This window comes from Vulpes lagopus, chromosome 8 (assembly GCF_018345385.1).
Source record: "Vulpes lagopus strain Blue_001 chromosome 8, ASM1834538v1, whole genome shotgun sequence".
Lineage (NCBI taxonomy): Eukaryota > Metazoa > Chordata > Mammalia > Carnivora > Canidae > Vulpes > Vulpes lagopus.
This window is the reverse complement of record NC_054831.1, coordinates 102,881,966-102,898,384: the sequence shown is the minus strand read 5'-3', so window position 1 is coordinate 102,898,384 and position 16,419 is coordinate 102,881,966. Positions and strand designations below refer to the sequence as shown.

Here is a 16,419-nt window from a genome sequence, read left to right as displayed (position 1 = left end):
AGTAAAAAGATGAGAAATGGAAAAAAAAAAAAGAATAAAACTGCAGGTACTTGAGCAGAAGAACTATATTATAACACGTGGCTTAATACATGAGTAACACATTCTGGGATCCTAAGAGAAGTGGTTAAGCTCATCTGATCTTATCAAAAAGAATTCACATTTGTTTTCTCCAGGCCTACTCTCTTTTATCAGTTTATACTGACGGTATCTTTTGGAAATTCGTTTCATGTCAATATTAAAACACAGAGGCCAAATGCTTAAATTTTTACACCTGGGTAAAAATCTCTAGTGTTCTGATGAGTTTTTCCAGGGGGGCAGTTAGATGGCAGGGCTCTGAGGCCTTTATCTTCAAAAACCCTCTAACCAGCCCCGCTTTTCTCACCAAAGCAGCCTCAGCCCCGGTCCCTGGGCAGTGAGCACCCCGAGCCAGGTGGGCTTACCCAACCAACCCAGGGGAGCTCAACAGGACGATCCTCCAACTTCAAGCAAAGTCTCACTGACGTCGGACAAAAGGTGAAGACCGTTATGACCAGGCATGAGCTCAACCAAAACAGAAGTCCTACAGGCAGGGATTTGTGAAGCAAAGTACTTCCACAGGCACTATATGGCTGAGCAACAGCAATACGTTAGGACCATGAGGATCAGCGAAGGTGTGTGATTTGGGATCGCGTCGCTCTCTTCGGTAACCACTGCACAGTGTGGTCAACGTATGTGATTTATTGCAGCCTTGCTTTCTAGACGAGGAACGACAACCAGGGAGGAGACTCAAATGCTGAGTGTGGCAACTAAAAATAACTTGGCCGTGGAAACCCTGAAAGCAAAGACAGGTTACGTGCTCTTTTCTTTCTCTGCTCAGAAAGAATTGTGATCGGAATTCAAAACAGGCCTCATCCGATGTGTGCTTTACGTTTTACGTGTGGAACCAGCTGATCTGGGACTCGCTGTCAGGGTCCGGACAGAGGTGGGAGCTGGTAAGGGGCGTGTGGATGGGGGATGGGGTTGGTCTGAACTCGGATCCCTACATGCTCTCTCAAGTTAGCAGATTCCAGTGTTCCATACAAACTAACATGGTTACGAGTCTGTGTAATGAGATGCTAGTTTGGCCCTAGTCTAAATATTCTCCGTTAGCATGACTTTAAAGAATCACAAAATACTGTCTCAAGCAAAAGCCCACTGGACGGCTTATTTATGAAAGAAAGGAATACACTTCCATTCCTTTATGCCCACATCTCCATCTCCATCCCTTCTTTGCATACAGAGGAAACGGGGACCAGGGATGAATGGGGTTGTGTGTCTGGGAACGGAGTTCCAGGGTCTGAAGAGCCTAATGCAGAAAGAGCTAAGGTATTGTCTTTCCACAGCATGGCTCCCCTAAGGACCATGAGACACCCAATTTGCACACCCTTCACCTGTACAGAACACTGCAGACATTCTCTCCAAAGAAGGTCAAGAAGGGCTTCGCTAGGTTGTGGGAAAGTGTAATGCGACACTCCTGGTGGCAACTTCAGCCCCCAAGCAAAGGGAGGGAGATGAAAGGAGGGGTGAGGGAATAGGATCTGTGCCTGAGGACACTCGCTCATCTTGACACATGTTCCAATCACTTTGCTCACGCGGCTAAGAGAACCCACTATCAGCTCAGCACACTTTCCCACTAGCAGAACTGCCTATACCCTACACACTGGAGTAGAAAAGAATAGTTTTGTAGACCGTATGCAAGGGTCAAGGCCAAGGCTGCAAGAGTCCTCAGAGGCGAATGATGCGAATTCTGACAACTGTGATTCTAACAACAGGATGGGCTGCTAGGGCCTTGGGCGCCTGCACGTCCAGAGGACGTGGCTCGCCTTTCAAGTCACCTGGGCTGTGTAACAGCTAGAGGATGAACCTCGAAAGCAAGCCTCTGATCCACTAAGAACCTGCTGCGCTATTCTAGATCCTTGGGATAACAGAGGAACCACCAAGATGCCCGCCGCCACGGAGCTGACAATCTACCGGAGGGAACAGAGAATAACCGTCAGGTGAATTCTACAGCAGGCGAGGTAAGAAATGCTTTTGCAAACGCAGAGGGGCAGGTCACCACGTGAAACAGGGTAAGCAGGGAACAGAGCTGAGGGTAGTTCGCCCGAGGGATGTCTGAGGCAGAGCCGCCCCAGAGGGGGGAAGGGAGCACAGCCCTGAGGTGGAAGGAGGAAGGACGAGGTATGCTTGCTCTCTCTCTATCTTGATTTCATTCTTCATCACTACTTCCCAGCACAAAATAGGGAGGGATGCAGTCCAGGCCAACTGAATGAAGGACACCGAAGCTGGTAAATACAACAATGTCCAGGGAACAAACGCAATTCGATGGACAGGCCGGGCTTCCTAAGAGACTTTACGCAAAATGTGCTGGTGGAAGGTTTAGGAGATTTTCAAATGGGTTTCAAGAGCTCAACTTCACAGCTTTCTCTCCAAGAACATTCAAGGAAACGAGGCTTCTCTCACGTGAGGAATCCCTCACACAGTCCACTTCCAGCCAGAGCCCAGTCACCACTTTTTAGAGAGAGAAGGTTAGCAGAGCAGGAGCCAAGAACCACACAATTCGCAAGCACCCAGGCATGTAAGCACCCTCTATCTATCCCACACCCGCTGGGGGCGGGCGGAGCACCAACTCTCCATTTGACACTATCTCCACAGGAGACCTGCATCTGACCTTAGGCCTCAGGGGTGACCTTCTAAGTAACATAAGGTCTAACACGAAAAACAGGCTAAATCAAGTCAGGGGAGTAATAAAGTGCTGAAGAATAAATACAATTACGGTAAGAAAAGAACCCTCTTCTCTTGCTGTCCCACAATTGCTCACTGAGAAGGCCTCCAAATAAACATCCACGTGGGCACAAGACACCAGGATCCCAGTGTCCCAACATATTCATCCTTAAAACTATTTTCCTTATCAATTTGACATGCACTTAGTACGAGCTACTGAATTCTCGTTTCAGACAAATTCTACTTAAAGCAGAATGGAAGACCAGCATTTCCAGAAAATCTAATGTTCAGTTCTACGCTCCCCTCACGAACTGCCCATACTGCCGATGCTGCCTTTTGGTTACTCCTAATTTCTCATTTATATTGAGGCCCACTCTTTCTAATACCTGAATGCACACATGATTATGGGTTTCTTTCCTAAATTCTGCTAAAAATTTTCAATTACTCTGCCTTTTCATGTGTTACAAAGGAAAAAGAAAAGGCTGTGAAAAATCTCAAATGTCACCATATCACATGAGAAAGAAAGCACTGTAAAATAGGTTAGGACGGAAAAAGAGAAAAATCCTTTTGCTTATAATGAGAGTTACACCTAATAGTAGTTATCAAATGCAATATTGCTTAGAAAATATTTTTTCCCAATCTCTGTGTCACTAATCTTGACAAGATACCCCCTTTTTTCCACGTTTTAACTAATCTTTTCTAATCCAACACAGATACCTGAGAATTCTGTGATCTTCTATATTCTGGGACAAATTAAGGAATTTTGCCTTTTGAATTAGCCTACTTTAGTGTTTTCCTTTTAACTTAAAAAATAAAACAGCCAAATTAAAAATACGTAGTTTGGTGGGGGAAAAAAACAAGAACGTATCCACTTTCCATCTGCTCGGTGCAATGCAATGGTTTGCAGAACTACACATACGTAAGTGGTCAAGCTTTTCTGACTTAAACCTGCAAAGAAAAAATAACTTTTGCTTTTCAGCTATAAAGCAAAAGACATTTTTTGGACATTACTTATAAAGTAACAGTATAATGTTCATCAAACAAGTACCCCTCAGGGTCGTGCAGGGAGGAAAGAGCACATCCCTTCAGGTGTCTCTAGGCAGGAACACTTGACTTCTACAAAATATTGGCTATCGTATTATTACTCAGTGCCAAAAGGCAGATATTTATCCTTGCATTCTGCTCTGTTATTCTCACGTCACTTCACTCCTATGTGCTAGAATAAGCCAACATTTAAGAAGGCATAATAATATCAGAATCCCTTCCAGAAATATGCTGTAATGCCACAGGCAGGTTGTACTAACGTGCAACCACTGCAGCCGGGCCCACCTGTTTTAAACCTACCTTTCAAACCTTTCTTAGTCTGAGGGGAAAAAAAATTACGTAAGACAAAAGAAAGCCTGAAATGTACTAATGAGGAAATGAGCATTTTAACAAAGGTTGTAACAGCAAAGCTGAGCAAAGGGCTTGTCTCTGTGGGACACCGAACAGCAGAAAAACCTTAAACGACCAGCTGTGCACAAAGCTCAAGCATGGACCAGCTCCAATAAAAAACAAGGAGCAGGTTTTCAATCAAGGTGGTTTCCATTTAAGAAAAACAATCAGTCTTTTTTTTTTTTCTTTTCTCACGAAGGCCAAACACACTAGAGGCAATAATGCTACGAATCACACTGCCCGTGAAGGAAGAGAACTGTCTCCCCATCTATGCTGAGCACAGGATTAGGTGTCAGCTTCAGCCACCGTGTTTCTGGAGAGGAAACCAAGAAGGAGATACCAGGTTATAAAAACAATGCTTTCTTCTCTGCGGAGTCCTGTGGTCACATTATGGCTCTTACATTTTCCCATACAAATCAAATTAATGTGAAATATATGAACATTAGACTTACCCTCTACTTTCCCCCAAGTGATTATTTAAATATATTAATGCCTGTTGCAAGAGGAAGAATGTAGTAAATGTTTAACTCCATGGCAAGAATAATAACAGGGTTTAAAGGCGCCCACGAAGCAAGTTCTCATATACCATCTTCCTCGTCTTACAACTCTCTACCCCACAAACTTCTAGTCTTGTCATGATTGATCAAGCTTTTATATACCATACATAAATTCAGATAAAGTGACCAAAATGAGTTCTTCACAGAGCACTACAGCCCGACGCAAATCTCAGGCTTTTCAAAAAAAAAAAAAACAGCAACACACACACACACACACAGAGGTCACAAAGCAATCATTCGCTAATACTGACCTTGCTGTTGCTCACTGTCTGCTTCAGCTTTCGAAGAACCTGGTGCCACGGGAAGGGGTCGAGGGGGTCGGGGCTTTGGTGTGGGAGGGGAGATTTTCTTCCTTCCAATATATTCAACATAAGTTCCCGGAAAGTCCCCTCTTTCCCCCGTTGTTTCATTATAACCATTTAACCAGCCAATCTCCTCAGGCCTGGCTTCCTGTCCGTCACTGAATCCAAGAGCTACTAAGGACCCTTTATTCACAGTCAAGACGTCACCCAAGTGCAGGTCAATATCTTCCTCTCGTTCCTTCTTGTAATCATACAGCGCCCGGTACTGGTAGCCCTCGGCACTCATGTCTGCGAACCTGCGACCATGCAACTCAAGAGTCTGGTCACACACGCAAGTCTAGTCTTACGTTTCTATGGAAAGTGAATTCAGAGAGGATGTTAAGACTCGTAATATGTGTCCAGTAGAGGACAGAGGACAGCTCTCCAAAGGTTTAAGAGGAGAGGTGACTGGATGTCCGGCTGTCCATCTGTCCTCCATCAATGGTGTGACTGAAGACAGGGTCCACTTCCTCTGCGGCCCACAGTCCTCCCACTGGCTTCCTTTTCAGCAGCTTGTCAACACTTGGCCTCCAGGCTGATTCTCGCAACGAGGCCCAATCCTTTCTGACACTCTTGTCACACTGTCCATCTGGCGTCTGATTTGTACTGTGTCACTCCGCACGCGAGCTTCACCTAGCAAAAGGAAAAACAAGACTTATGAATGAACATCACACTCTGCCATCTGTGTGAATCTGAATTTCTATTTCCATTCAACAAGTATTTAATCAATTTGGCATCCACGCGCAGGCCAGCGTGCTATTGCTCAGCGCGGTATCCACACAGGGCTCAGGAAGAGCGTCCCTGCCTTCCAGGAACGTGAGCCAGGGCCCGGAGGTGTGCTGTGCTGGCACATGGCAGCGCCCCCGGGGGGACAGCCCACAGGGGACCAGAACACCAGGCAAACAGCAGAGGCCCGGCTGGATCGCTGCTGGGTTCCGAGGCAGGAGGGGCCGCGTCCAGCCGCGGGATCTGAACACGGAGCAGAATGTGCGGCACGACCTCAGGGGCCGAGGTGACTAAGCAGATGCCACGTTCTGGGAAGAGCTAGCACACGCAGTCCCAAGCATCGGAAGCCAAAGAGGGAACCTGGATCCAGGGGAGAAAGACGGGCAGGGGTTGTGTGACCCGCCACCTGCTGCTCGGGGCCCGGGAGCACTGGGCCAACTCAGGCAGCCACCGAACATGCTTCAAGAAAGAGGAGCAATGACATCACAGACGCGCCTGAGGAATCAGAGTGCAACCACCGTGAACGGGGGGGGGGGGTAGGAACTGGGGGACAGGAGAGCCACGGACGCTGCCCTGTGCAGGAGGCCACAGCACGGAGTATGGAAGGGCACAGACGGAACGACAGACAGCACAGGGATCGCACGAGTGTGCATGCTGCTGCTCACGCCGGAGTCAACAGGTGCAAAAGGCCAACCCGGAGCTGACCTGGGGGGGCTTGAGGACAGGCAGGCCATGCAACTGCCAGCATGGAGGGGGCACTCACAGGGAAGAAATGCTGCCGGTGCAAGGACGGCTCAAGGCTCAAACACGGAGGCGGGGGGGGGGGGGGGGGGTCCCTGAATGCAACCTCAAAAGCTAAGGGAAGGTCTGGAGACACACTATGTTTGGGAACAATGGGTAAGATGAGTCTGGTGGTGAAAGGCGATCCCTAAGACCAAATCCTGCAAGGGACCTCCAGCAGGGGGAAACTGAGGCAAGGCTAGGTGACCCAGGGCCCTGCCCACCACAGTATCCTCACCAGCAGACCCCAGGCTAGAGGTGAGTAAGGACAGTCCCTAGAACTGAAGGAGTCAAGGAACTGAAGAGGAAGTAGAAATGGTTGCTGCAGATCACCCTGGAAAGACAGCCCTGGTGTGGGGGGAAACAAGTAGGGCAAGTTTTTGTTTTTGTTTTTGTTTTTTTTAACAGAGGAATTAAAGACTCGCTAGAGAGCAAGTCAGCACGTGGCCTGCCAACAGAACAGGGTGTACATGTACACGCTTTGCACTCCGGTCATTTCTCAACCCTAGGTTTATTGTAGAGAGTAAAAGCAACTTAAAGGGTCCAGTTAAGCTAGTCCAGCAGTGAAGCAATAAACGATGGCCACATACAATCAGTGCGCTGCATCAAAGGGAGCTTCCTAGGTTTTATTTTTTAGGATTGTATTTAGTTATTCATGAGAGAGAGCGAGAGAGGCAGAGACACAAGCACAGGGAGCCCAATGAGGGACTCCATCCCGGGACTCCAGGATCACACCCCGGGCTGTAGGAAGGTGCTCAACCGCTGAGCCACCCAGTTTAGTATTCTAGGAACTTGTCGGTATATGCATCTTAATGCACAAAATCCAACCCACATCTAGTGACGTTGGCATTCAGAAGTGTCAAGTACCAAACTGTACGTGGTTAGAGCCTCTCTGTGGGAGTCCAATGACACTCCTAGGAGAGTTAATATTAAAAGAAGCAAAAACAAACATTGGAAACTTCTGAGTAGTAAGAATATTAATTTGAGATAGTATTCTATTTGTATTTCATCATCAGATTAAATGGAAAACAAAACAAAACCTAAAGCAACCAGCAGGATGTATTAGAAAAATAAACTATATTATGTTTGAAGACAACTTCTCCTTTTGATGGATCCTGAATCAAACATCCACTGCAGAAATTCACACAAAAAATGTAGAACTAGCAAATCTCATTTTTAGTACTAATGTACTCTGTACAAATGAGACACAGAACTCTGAAGAACATGAACATTTACATATCCCTAAATGCCTGGAAACCAGGCAACATGCCTAAGAATAATTTAATTCCTCCAAATCTGCCTTGAAATTTTTGTTAGCTTTTCCTGGCAATGTAGGTCTTTTTTGGGGGAAAAAAAAAAATCCTCAACTAGTAGGTTGGATAGATCTTTCCACCAGCTGCTGCCTATGGCTTGTTCTATTTCAACAACCCAGTGGGCCAGTTTGGTGAGATTCTTAACAGAATGGAGAGTTATTATATCCTCCTTCTCCCCCTCCCTGTCTCTCTCTCATAATTACTCTCTCCCCTACACGGCCCTCAGCAACCACCAGGCCCCTGATCACAGCACACCTGTGCAGATGTGCATGTTCCTAAACAGGGGGCACTACACTAAGGAGAGGTCCCACGTCTGGTCCAGGTTTTACAAACCTGCAAACTGTGTGGATGTCAGCCTGAGGCTAAACCTGTGCCCTCCCCCCCACCCCAAAAAAAAGACTCCACGAGGAACCCGATGACGGAGGGTAGCAATCCCCATCCCAGGTGCCAGAGACCTACGTGATTATGAATTCCTACCCCTCACTGTTTTTAAAAGGAGAATCTTACTTTCTGTGTGAGAGGAATCCCGTACAGAATTCTGGGCCTGCATCTGATTTTAAAAAACAAACAATAAAAAAACAAAAAACCCCAAATCGACAAAAGCCCTCATCTTCTACGATGCTAGGATTATAAGAACACACCATTCCCGTCTTCTGGGACTCCACGATGTCAAGGCCCGGAAGATCAATCAAAACAATTCAAGGTTGGCCAAAAGTCAGTGCCAACTAAGTGGTTGGAGAGCAACCTTGTAAGAGAATGGAGAGCTGACTAGTCATCTGGGCAGCGACTGCACAGTGTCCCGTGGCAAAGTGCAGAGAGGCCTTGGCCAGGGAGGAGGCAGGCACATGCCCATCTCGATGACTGTCCCCTCCACCGTGGTCATCATGGAAGCGCCGCATGTGCTCATCTATTCAATCCTCATCTAACGCGTGGTGGGAGCCCTGCGTACTAACCCCTAAACCATTAGCACCTACTGCGGGTTAGGAACTGCATGCGGATCAGCAAGTTCAATACTCAGCAGAGCCCTGAGGCAGCGCTACCAGCATTCTCACCTCACACAGGAGGAAACTGAGGTGCAGAGAATTTAGTACCTTGGCCATGATCACTAAACTCAGCAATGGAGAGGCAGAATCACAATTCTCATTCAAGAAGTCGAGTTCCAAGGCCACCGCTTTCGCCACCACCAGAATCTACTGCCCAAATTCACCTTGCTTTGATGACCAAGGACAGCCCAGGTAGGTCCATGGGGTCCACGATGCAGGTACTTTCGCCTGCACCTTCTGACCCCTCAGCTTAACCCTAAATGTCTGCTTTTATTTGCTCTCTGTAAGGGTGGCCTGGTAGTGTTTTTGGCTCTTACAAACACACCTGCCCAAAAAAAAGCCACCACAACTTGGCAGCAGTTCCATCGAGTTCAGGGCCCAGTATCTTGGACAATGCAAATTTTTCTTTCAGAGACTTCAGTAAAGCGCCTCCTTGCCAACGAAGTCTATAAACTAGTGAATGAGAGGATACTGGGCACATCACTTCTGGAAGGCTGCCCACTTCTGGAATCCTGCCCACTTCTGCTCTCCGAGCTGAAGCTTTCTGCCACCTGTACTCCTCCTGGCATTTAGGCCCCCCTCCCGATATCCCAGGCCCTGACTGCACGGTTCCTAACAGCTCAGCTCCTCCACAGGGGAATACGCGAAGCATTAATTCCCAGTCACAAGAATTATCACATCTAGACAACTGGCCAATACCCTTTTTTTTTTTCCTCTCACCTTCAAGTTCTCCCCAGGACTACAGAAGGCTCAGCAGCCTCAGACACTGCCAGTCCCTGGGCAACGTAACCCTCCCAGGATCAATCAGGAGCCTGACCTACCGAGGTCCACAGGATATATGTGGCCCAGATTCACAACACTATGCCTCCAATCTCTTTGGCTACATTTACGGGTCCAAGGAACTACTTCCACCTAGCTCCAACATAACTGTTAACATAGTAAGGGTTTTGTGTGTGGCTAATACCCACCCGTCCATCATTCACTGTTTTCAAATAAGCAATGCAGATTTTAGGATCTAGGAGCCAAGCTGGTGCATATGTAAGTTATTGTAACAAAAGAGATAAAGGAATCTTATAAACAAATAACTAACTTACTCTTACATAACATCACATGCAACAGTTAGAAATTTAAGGGTAATTACTGTGTTCTAGTCTTTCAATCCCTTGAAAGGCTGCCTGCCTGCCACACCACTAATCAATGTATATTTTCTCTCTTTGAGAAGATACTGTGCCATTCTTATTTTGTTCCTCAGAATAAAGTTGTGTTTGATGCCTGACAATCAGCAGCCCGTGACTTCTTAACATACAAGGGCCTGGATGTGAATTTTCAATTGAACCCTCTAACCCACAGGCATTCTGGCAAAGAACCAAACCAAATTCTTTGAAAAGTCCTCTGACTTTGCTAACTTACTCATTCTCCTTTTACAAAGGACAAGGATTTAGCAAACTTGGTGGGGAGACAGGAATACAGGATATTTTTAAATCACTTTAAATCAATCAGGAATTCGCTCCAAGCATACGATTCTATTCCTGTGATTAAATGAGCAGCTTGGTACTGGGTCCCAGCACACACTGGGTCTTCATCTCAGCTGCAAAAACCATGGAGGCTTCCTGGGCCCTAACCCACACTTGCCTACATTCTACTCCTCCATCCTCCCTAGGCTAGCTCTGAGTCCAGGGCAGGCTCTCAGCCTAAATTCAGAGTCCTAAAAAACCAAACCATCATTGAAAAATCTCTTCACCTTTCTGGGGCACCTGCGGGGCTCAGTGGGTTAAGCATCTGCCTTCGGCTCAGGTCCTGATCCCAGGATCCTGGGATGGAGCCCATGTTGGGCTCCTAGCTCAGCAGGGAGTCTGCTGCTTTCTCTGCCCCTCCTCTTGCTCATGCTCTCTCTCTCTCTCTCAAATAAATAAAATATTTTAAAAATAAAAATCCCTTCACCTTTCAAATACAGTGTCCTGTACATCATAGAAATCCAAGTTAGAGCGAAGTTAGATCAACCCTAAAGTAATGAGAAGATTAGTGTAAGCACTGAGCTTCAGATGCAGGCAGCCATCCCCATCCCTGTCGGGATTTTTAACCTTGGGCAAGTTACTCAGATCTCTCCATGGCACAATTTTATCATTTGTGAAACACACAATAAGCAAACCTACACCTCCCAGAGTTACTAGGAAGATTATATGAAATTGCGTATGTGAAGTACTTAGCTCTGTGCTTGATAATTAGAGCTTAATATAATTAACACTACCACAGTGTTTACTAGGGGCCAGCCGCAGCTCTTAAGAGTTTTGCACAGATGGCCTCAATGAACCCTTACTGCAATGACCATCCCCATTCTGCAGATGAGGAAACAAGCACAGAAAAGTTAAACAATCTGCTTGATGTCACACAGCTGTGTCATTACTACCGTCATCACTACTAGTATCCAGCATCTCTTACTGCCATTTATACAATTCATATTTGAAACAGAAATATTTGCTAGGAATTTTTTTTTTCACTGCTTCTAAAAGCTTGCAAATTCTTGTAAAGGAATCCTCAAGTTAGCCCCAAATAAAACTCTCGGCTGTCCCTTTAACTTCTTTTTCAGAATAAAGAGAGACAAAAAGGCTGCCTGTGGACTTTGCCCACCTAGTTGTCTCTGAGCCCCAGGGAGAGGGGTGGCTCCAGAGAGGTCAGGGCAAAGGAGACAGGGGAGGGGCCAATGCTGCTCTTCAACAGGGTTAGGTGGCTGCTCCCTAGCTGCCCTCAAAGAGGAAAAAAAAGGTCCTCCAGGGACTAAAGGTAGCTGCCGCCTGAGGTTTAAGCCCTAGCTCCTGCAGGGCACTGGGTTCAGGGTCTGGACCGTGAGGTCCAGCCAGGAAGGGGAGGGGCAAGGCTTGCCTGCACAGGCACCGCGCTTTATTAACTCACTCTTGAACACTGGGGGAGTCTCCTCACACTTTGGCCAGTACCCTCTGGGGGTGATCCTTAACCAGAACCTATTTTGACTACCGGTGCCTGTGGGTATGTATTTGGTTTACTTTAAGGAAAACAATGCTGGGAGGGTAAAATCTCCAAAGATGTTTTTATAGCAGGATTTTTTTTTTTCAGCAAAAACTATGCTATGCTCATTGTATACATGAGGAAAGAAAAAAAAAAAACTAACATAAGCCAGACAAGTTTATGAGTAATTACGTCGCCTATTTTTCAGCTCATTTGGCATAATGCACATGAAATGGCCTTTAATCGCCATTCTTCTAGGCAAATAATTACAGTAAGAGAGATGGGCTGAGGCATAGCAAGAAATCACATTGATGTAGGTGGAGGAGCCAGACAAAAAAAAGCAATAAATAATATGAATATTTTAAAAATTACTTACAACCCAAGTTACTGATTAAAAATTTATATAATTTATCTTGTGCCTTCTAAGGTAAAAAACTGAATTGATAAGCCATTCCTTCCACTGATAAGTAACCTCATTTTCTGAGAGCTTCACTAAGAGGCTCCATTCTCTTGAGTTCACTGGCAAATCCCTGTGCCCTTCCAAACAGAGAGATCTGTGGGGAGCCTGTCTAAAACGTGTAACGTACAGAGAAAAGCACTTTCCATTTTCTTCTGCATGGTGTATGCCCACAGGTGAGAGAATTAAGAACAAAACCACAAATGCAACCATTATCTCAGCTTTTTATCACATACCTGACCATAAAATCCGCTTCTTTAAATATGCTCATTCATCATCTCTTTATTAAATACAATGCATTCTGGAGATCACAAAATGCAAACACAACAAAAGGTGAACTGAAATTGTCCCTGTTTTAATGAGCAAGTGGACAATCTTTCAGAGTGGGTATCTTTTTAGAACCTGATCCCTGAACTACCTAAGGAAAAAAAAAAAGGACATTCTAACCAACACGGTACTTTAAAATTACACAGAATTCGTGGAAAAGTGTAATTACACATATGGTCACTTTTAATAACACAAATTTTGGGCAGCTGGTGTATGTTTGCATTTAAGATACAAAACTCTTCAAAACTCGGCATTTCCAGGAGATAAATGCACACATACTACAAGGCACCACTACCAAACCAGAATATGTATTCACTATAATGTATCTGTACCACTTCTGTCCCCCAAAAGTAACTTTATGCTATGGGGATTTCCCGATCTTAATAAATAGAAATTTCGAAAAATGGTTAAGACAATTAATTGATGGGAAGTGAAGTGCTTTTTCACACTATCAGCATCACAGATGTGAAGACACAGTGATAACATCATTTTACAAAAGCAGATAAAAGAGCAGATAGACATGTGTACACTAGAGTTCTGTTATGCAACTGACAAGAACAAGTTCCAAATCAAGATGGAAGTTAAAAAGCAAAAGCACGTCACATTTGGAAAGCCAATATGATATACAGGTATCTTCCTTCCAATCACCGAAAAACCTATACACATTGTCATGAAAAAAATGATCACTCTCTACGACCTACCTGCAACTGGCATATAAAAGCTGAAGAGGCCAGCAGTGACACAACCCAACAATTCTGCAAAGCAGGTAGTTTCCTCTACTGACCTTTCCAGTAAAAAAGCTTGATTCTGAACCAAACACACCTTCTCAAACTTCTGAGGGACACCACCCCCGCCCCTCAAACTAATCGTAGGGTATTTTCTTTGTAACAACCAAAAACACTTGCTCCCCCAAGTGTAGGCAACTTCTGTTTCTAAGAAACTACCCTCTACTGATTTTTAGCTGTTGTATTTCAAGAACAGTGTAACCTATCAAAACCCATATGGGGAGGAGGTTCTTTTTTTAAAGATAAAAACCCATCTGTGGCCTTCTGGGGAGAACTCACCAAATTCCCAATGATTCCCACCTTGAAGATCCATTACCGTAACAGCATGCCTTAGAAATGAACTTGTCTTCTCCCGTCTTCTCCCATCTTCTCTACCCGTCTTTAAAGTTGCAAAACGCGACCCATAGCTAATGAAACATTAAAATAGAATCCAACATAAAAGCCCGGGTCAATAAGCTTGGCGAATGTCCCGCCTCACAGCTAAAAACTTGAACCTCATTACACTGAAATGACAGTCTTCTGCTGCTCTCAAAACCCGGAACTGCTTTATCCAGTCCTACTTCGCACTGAATGACAAAGAGGAGAGGAACGGGACAGAAAAAGAAAATAGAAAAAAAAAAAAAAAAAACCAACGTGTCGCTTCCAAAGCCCCCAGATGAAGAGTAAACTCAAACCACCAACGGTGCTGCAGCTCCACCGGGGATTAACGGGTGGAAGGGAGACCTTTTTGATATTAATAGCACTCAGGGAAGCCGAAGACTGTCCCCCAGGTCCAGCTCACACGCGCTGTGCACTCGTGTGACAGCCCTTCCACTCCCACCCTCGCATTTCGGGCTGGAATTCCGGCCACCGGCGTGTGGATCCCGGGGACCGGTGGGTCCGTGCGGAGCGGCCGGCCTGGGCTCCCCGGGGCTCTTTGTCCTGGGATCTGTGGGGCACCTCCTGCCCTGGGGGACCGAGTGCCAGGGCTGGGTGGCCCGACGGTCCCCCACGACGGCCCGGCCCTCCCCGGCCGGCTCCAGGGCGCCGGGCAGCTCCCTCCAGGCTCGCCCCGCGCGCCCGAGAGCTGGATTTCCGGGCAGTTCCGAGGACCCCGCTCGATGTGAGCCTCCCGCGACCGGCCCAGGCCCGGCCGGCCCCAGACGCCCCGAGGCGCACTTCCCCCACCCCGGAAGACGAGGCCGGCAGCTCCGGAGGGCGGGGGCTCGGGGCGAGCTCCGGGGACCCCCGCCGCCCCGCCCGCCCCGCGGATGGGCCCGGGCAGCGACCCCGCTGCAGCCGGAGGACGCGGGGAAGGCTCCGCTCCCGCCGCTAACTCCAGGGCAACGGGCTGCGCGCTCTCCTCGGTGAAGGACCCCGGAAAACCGCAGCCGGCGACCGTAAGGATCCTCCCAAGTGCGCGGGAGCGGAGGGGTGCGGACCGGCCCCGCAGCGCCCGCAACTCGGGGCGCTCGGAGCCCGGCGGCGTGCAGGGCCAGCGCCGAACAGGGCCCGGGACTCGGGAGCTCGGGGGCGGCCGGAGCACGCAGGGCCGGGCCGCGAACCCGTGAGGCCGGCGGCCCGCTTCCCTCCCGGCTCGGCTCTGCAGCGGCGGCGGCTGGTGACAGGAAGAGAGCGGCCGCCGCCGCGCGCACGCACGGCCTCCCCCTCCCGGGCGCACACACACCCGGACCCGCCGCCGCCGCCTACCTCCCCCGCCGGCCGGCTTCCTTCCTCCGCGGGGGCCCGGGCTGCAGCGGCGGCGGCCTCCGACGCGCCTCTGACCCGGCCCCGACCCGCCCGCCGTCCCCGGTCCGAGCGCGGCGCCTCCGACCCGCTAGCCCGCCGCGCTCACCGCGCCCGCCGCGCCCGCCGCCTGCTCCGACTCCGCTGCAGCCGCCCGAGCCGCCCGCCCGTCCGCCGGCAGCTCCAGCGCCCGCGGCCCGCCCCACCCCCGCCCCGCCCCGGCCCCGCCCCGCCGCCGGCCCCGCCCCGCCGCCGGCCCCGCCCCCGCGCCCGCCGCCAATCACCGCGCGCGGCCCCGCCCCCTCCGCTGGCGCCGCCCCCTGGCCGCTGCCACTCACCGTGCGGGCCCGCGGGCTGGCGGCGGAGGGGCGGAGCTCGGGCGCCGCCGACCCTTCCTGCCGCCCGCCCCGCCGGCCTTCCGCCCCCCGCCCCCCCCGCCGCGGGGATGCCCCAGGCACCCGGGCCGCGCGCTGCCTCCGCCGGGAGCGCCTTGCTCCGCGCTCGCCCGCCCCACGGCCGCGGCCGGCGTGTCCCGGCCCGGAGGACGTGGAGGACGAGCCCCGACCTGCAGGCTGCGTCCCTCACCGGGGCGTCTGCAGACGAGCCCCCAGCGCCCCAGCGGAGTGCCGGCGGCGGGGACGCCCCGGGTCCCGGCTCGGCGACGCGAGGAGGCCCCGCAGTCCCCGCCGCGCCGCCCGCGTGGCGCCCGGGGCTGAAGGCAGGGTGGACCCGGAGCCGGAGGGGCGGGCGCCGCTGCCCGCCGCGAGCCCCTGCAGCCCGCGCCGCCGCCGGGAGCCAGGCGGGCCCGCGGACAGGGAAGCGTCTGCGGACGGGGGCGCGCGCCGGCCGGTCCCTGCCAGCCTCGGCTCCGCCAGCAGATGTGGGGCGGGCGGGCGGACCGCGGCCCCTCTCGCTGCTCAGGGTGCGGGCAGTGCAAGCTCCCGGGAATTACAACGTCCCGAAAACCTGATGTCAAATGCAGGTTCTTCCACCAAGAATCATTACTAAGTTGCTAAAACAACAACAACAACAACAAAAAAAACCCTGATGTTGGTTCAGACCTAACAATGAGGCCAAGGTGGAAGGCCAACAACCTGTGTTAAGTCTGCCCTTTACTCTTAGGCTGGGTAGGGGTCTGCTTTTTAAATGTCTATTCCCAGATTCCTCTATCAGCACTTCTGAGCCCTTTCTACAGCTCTTAATTTTCTTG

The 16,419-nt window shown here is 49.6% G+C and overlaps 1 protein-coding gene across 5 annotated transcripts in view; it reads right to left on the bottom strand.

Annotated features, from left to right (window-relative positions):
- Positions 1–15,404, bottom strand: part of PIK3R1 (phosphoinositide-3-kinase regulatory subunit 1) — an 81,742-nt gene extending 66,338 nt beyond the window's left edge. The window contains exons 1-2 of one of the 5 annotated variants that reach the window (XM_041764817.1): positions 15,319–15,404; positions 4,982–5,704 (exon numbers count right to left, since the gene is read on the bottom strand). In XM_041764817.1, coding sequence (XP_041620751.1) covers positions 4,982–5,318 — 337 coding nt within the window. In that variant the 5' untranslated portion in view covers positions 5,319–5,704; positions 15,319–15,404. The other 4 variants (XM_041764816.1, XM_041764820.1, XM_041764818.1 and 1 more) reach the window with 4 other exon arrangements.
- Between the last annotated feature and the right edge of the window lie 1,015 nt (positions 15,405–16,419).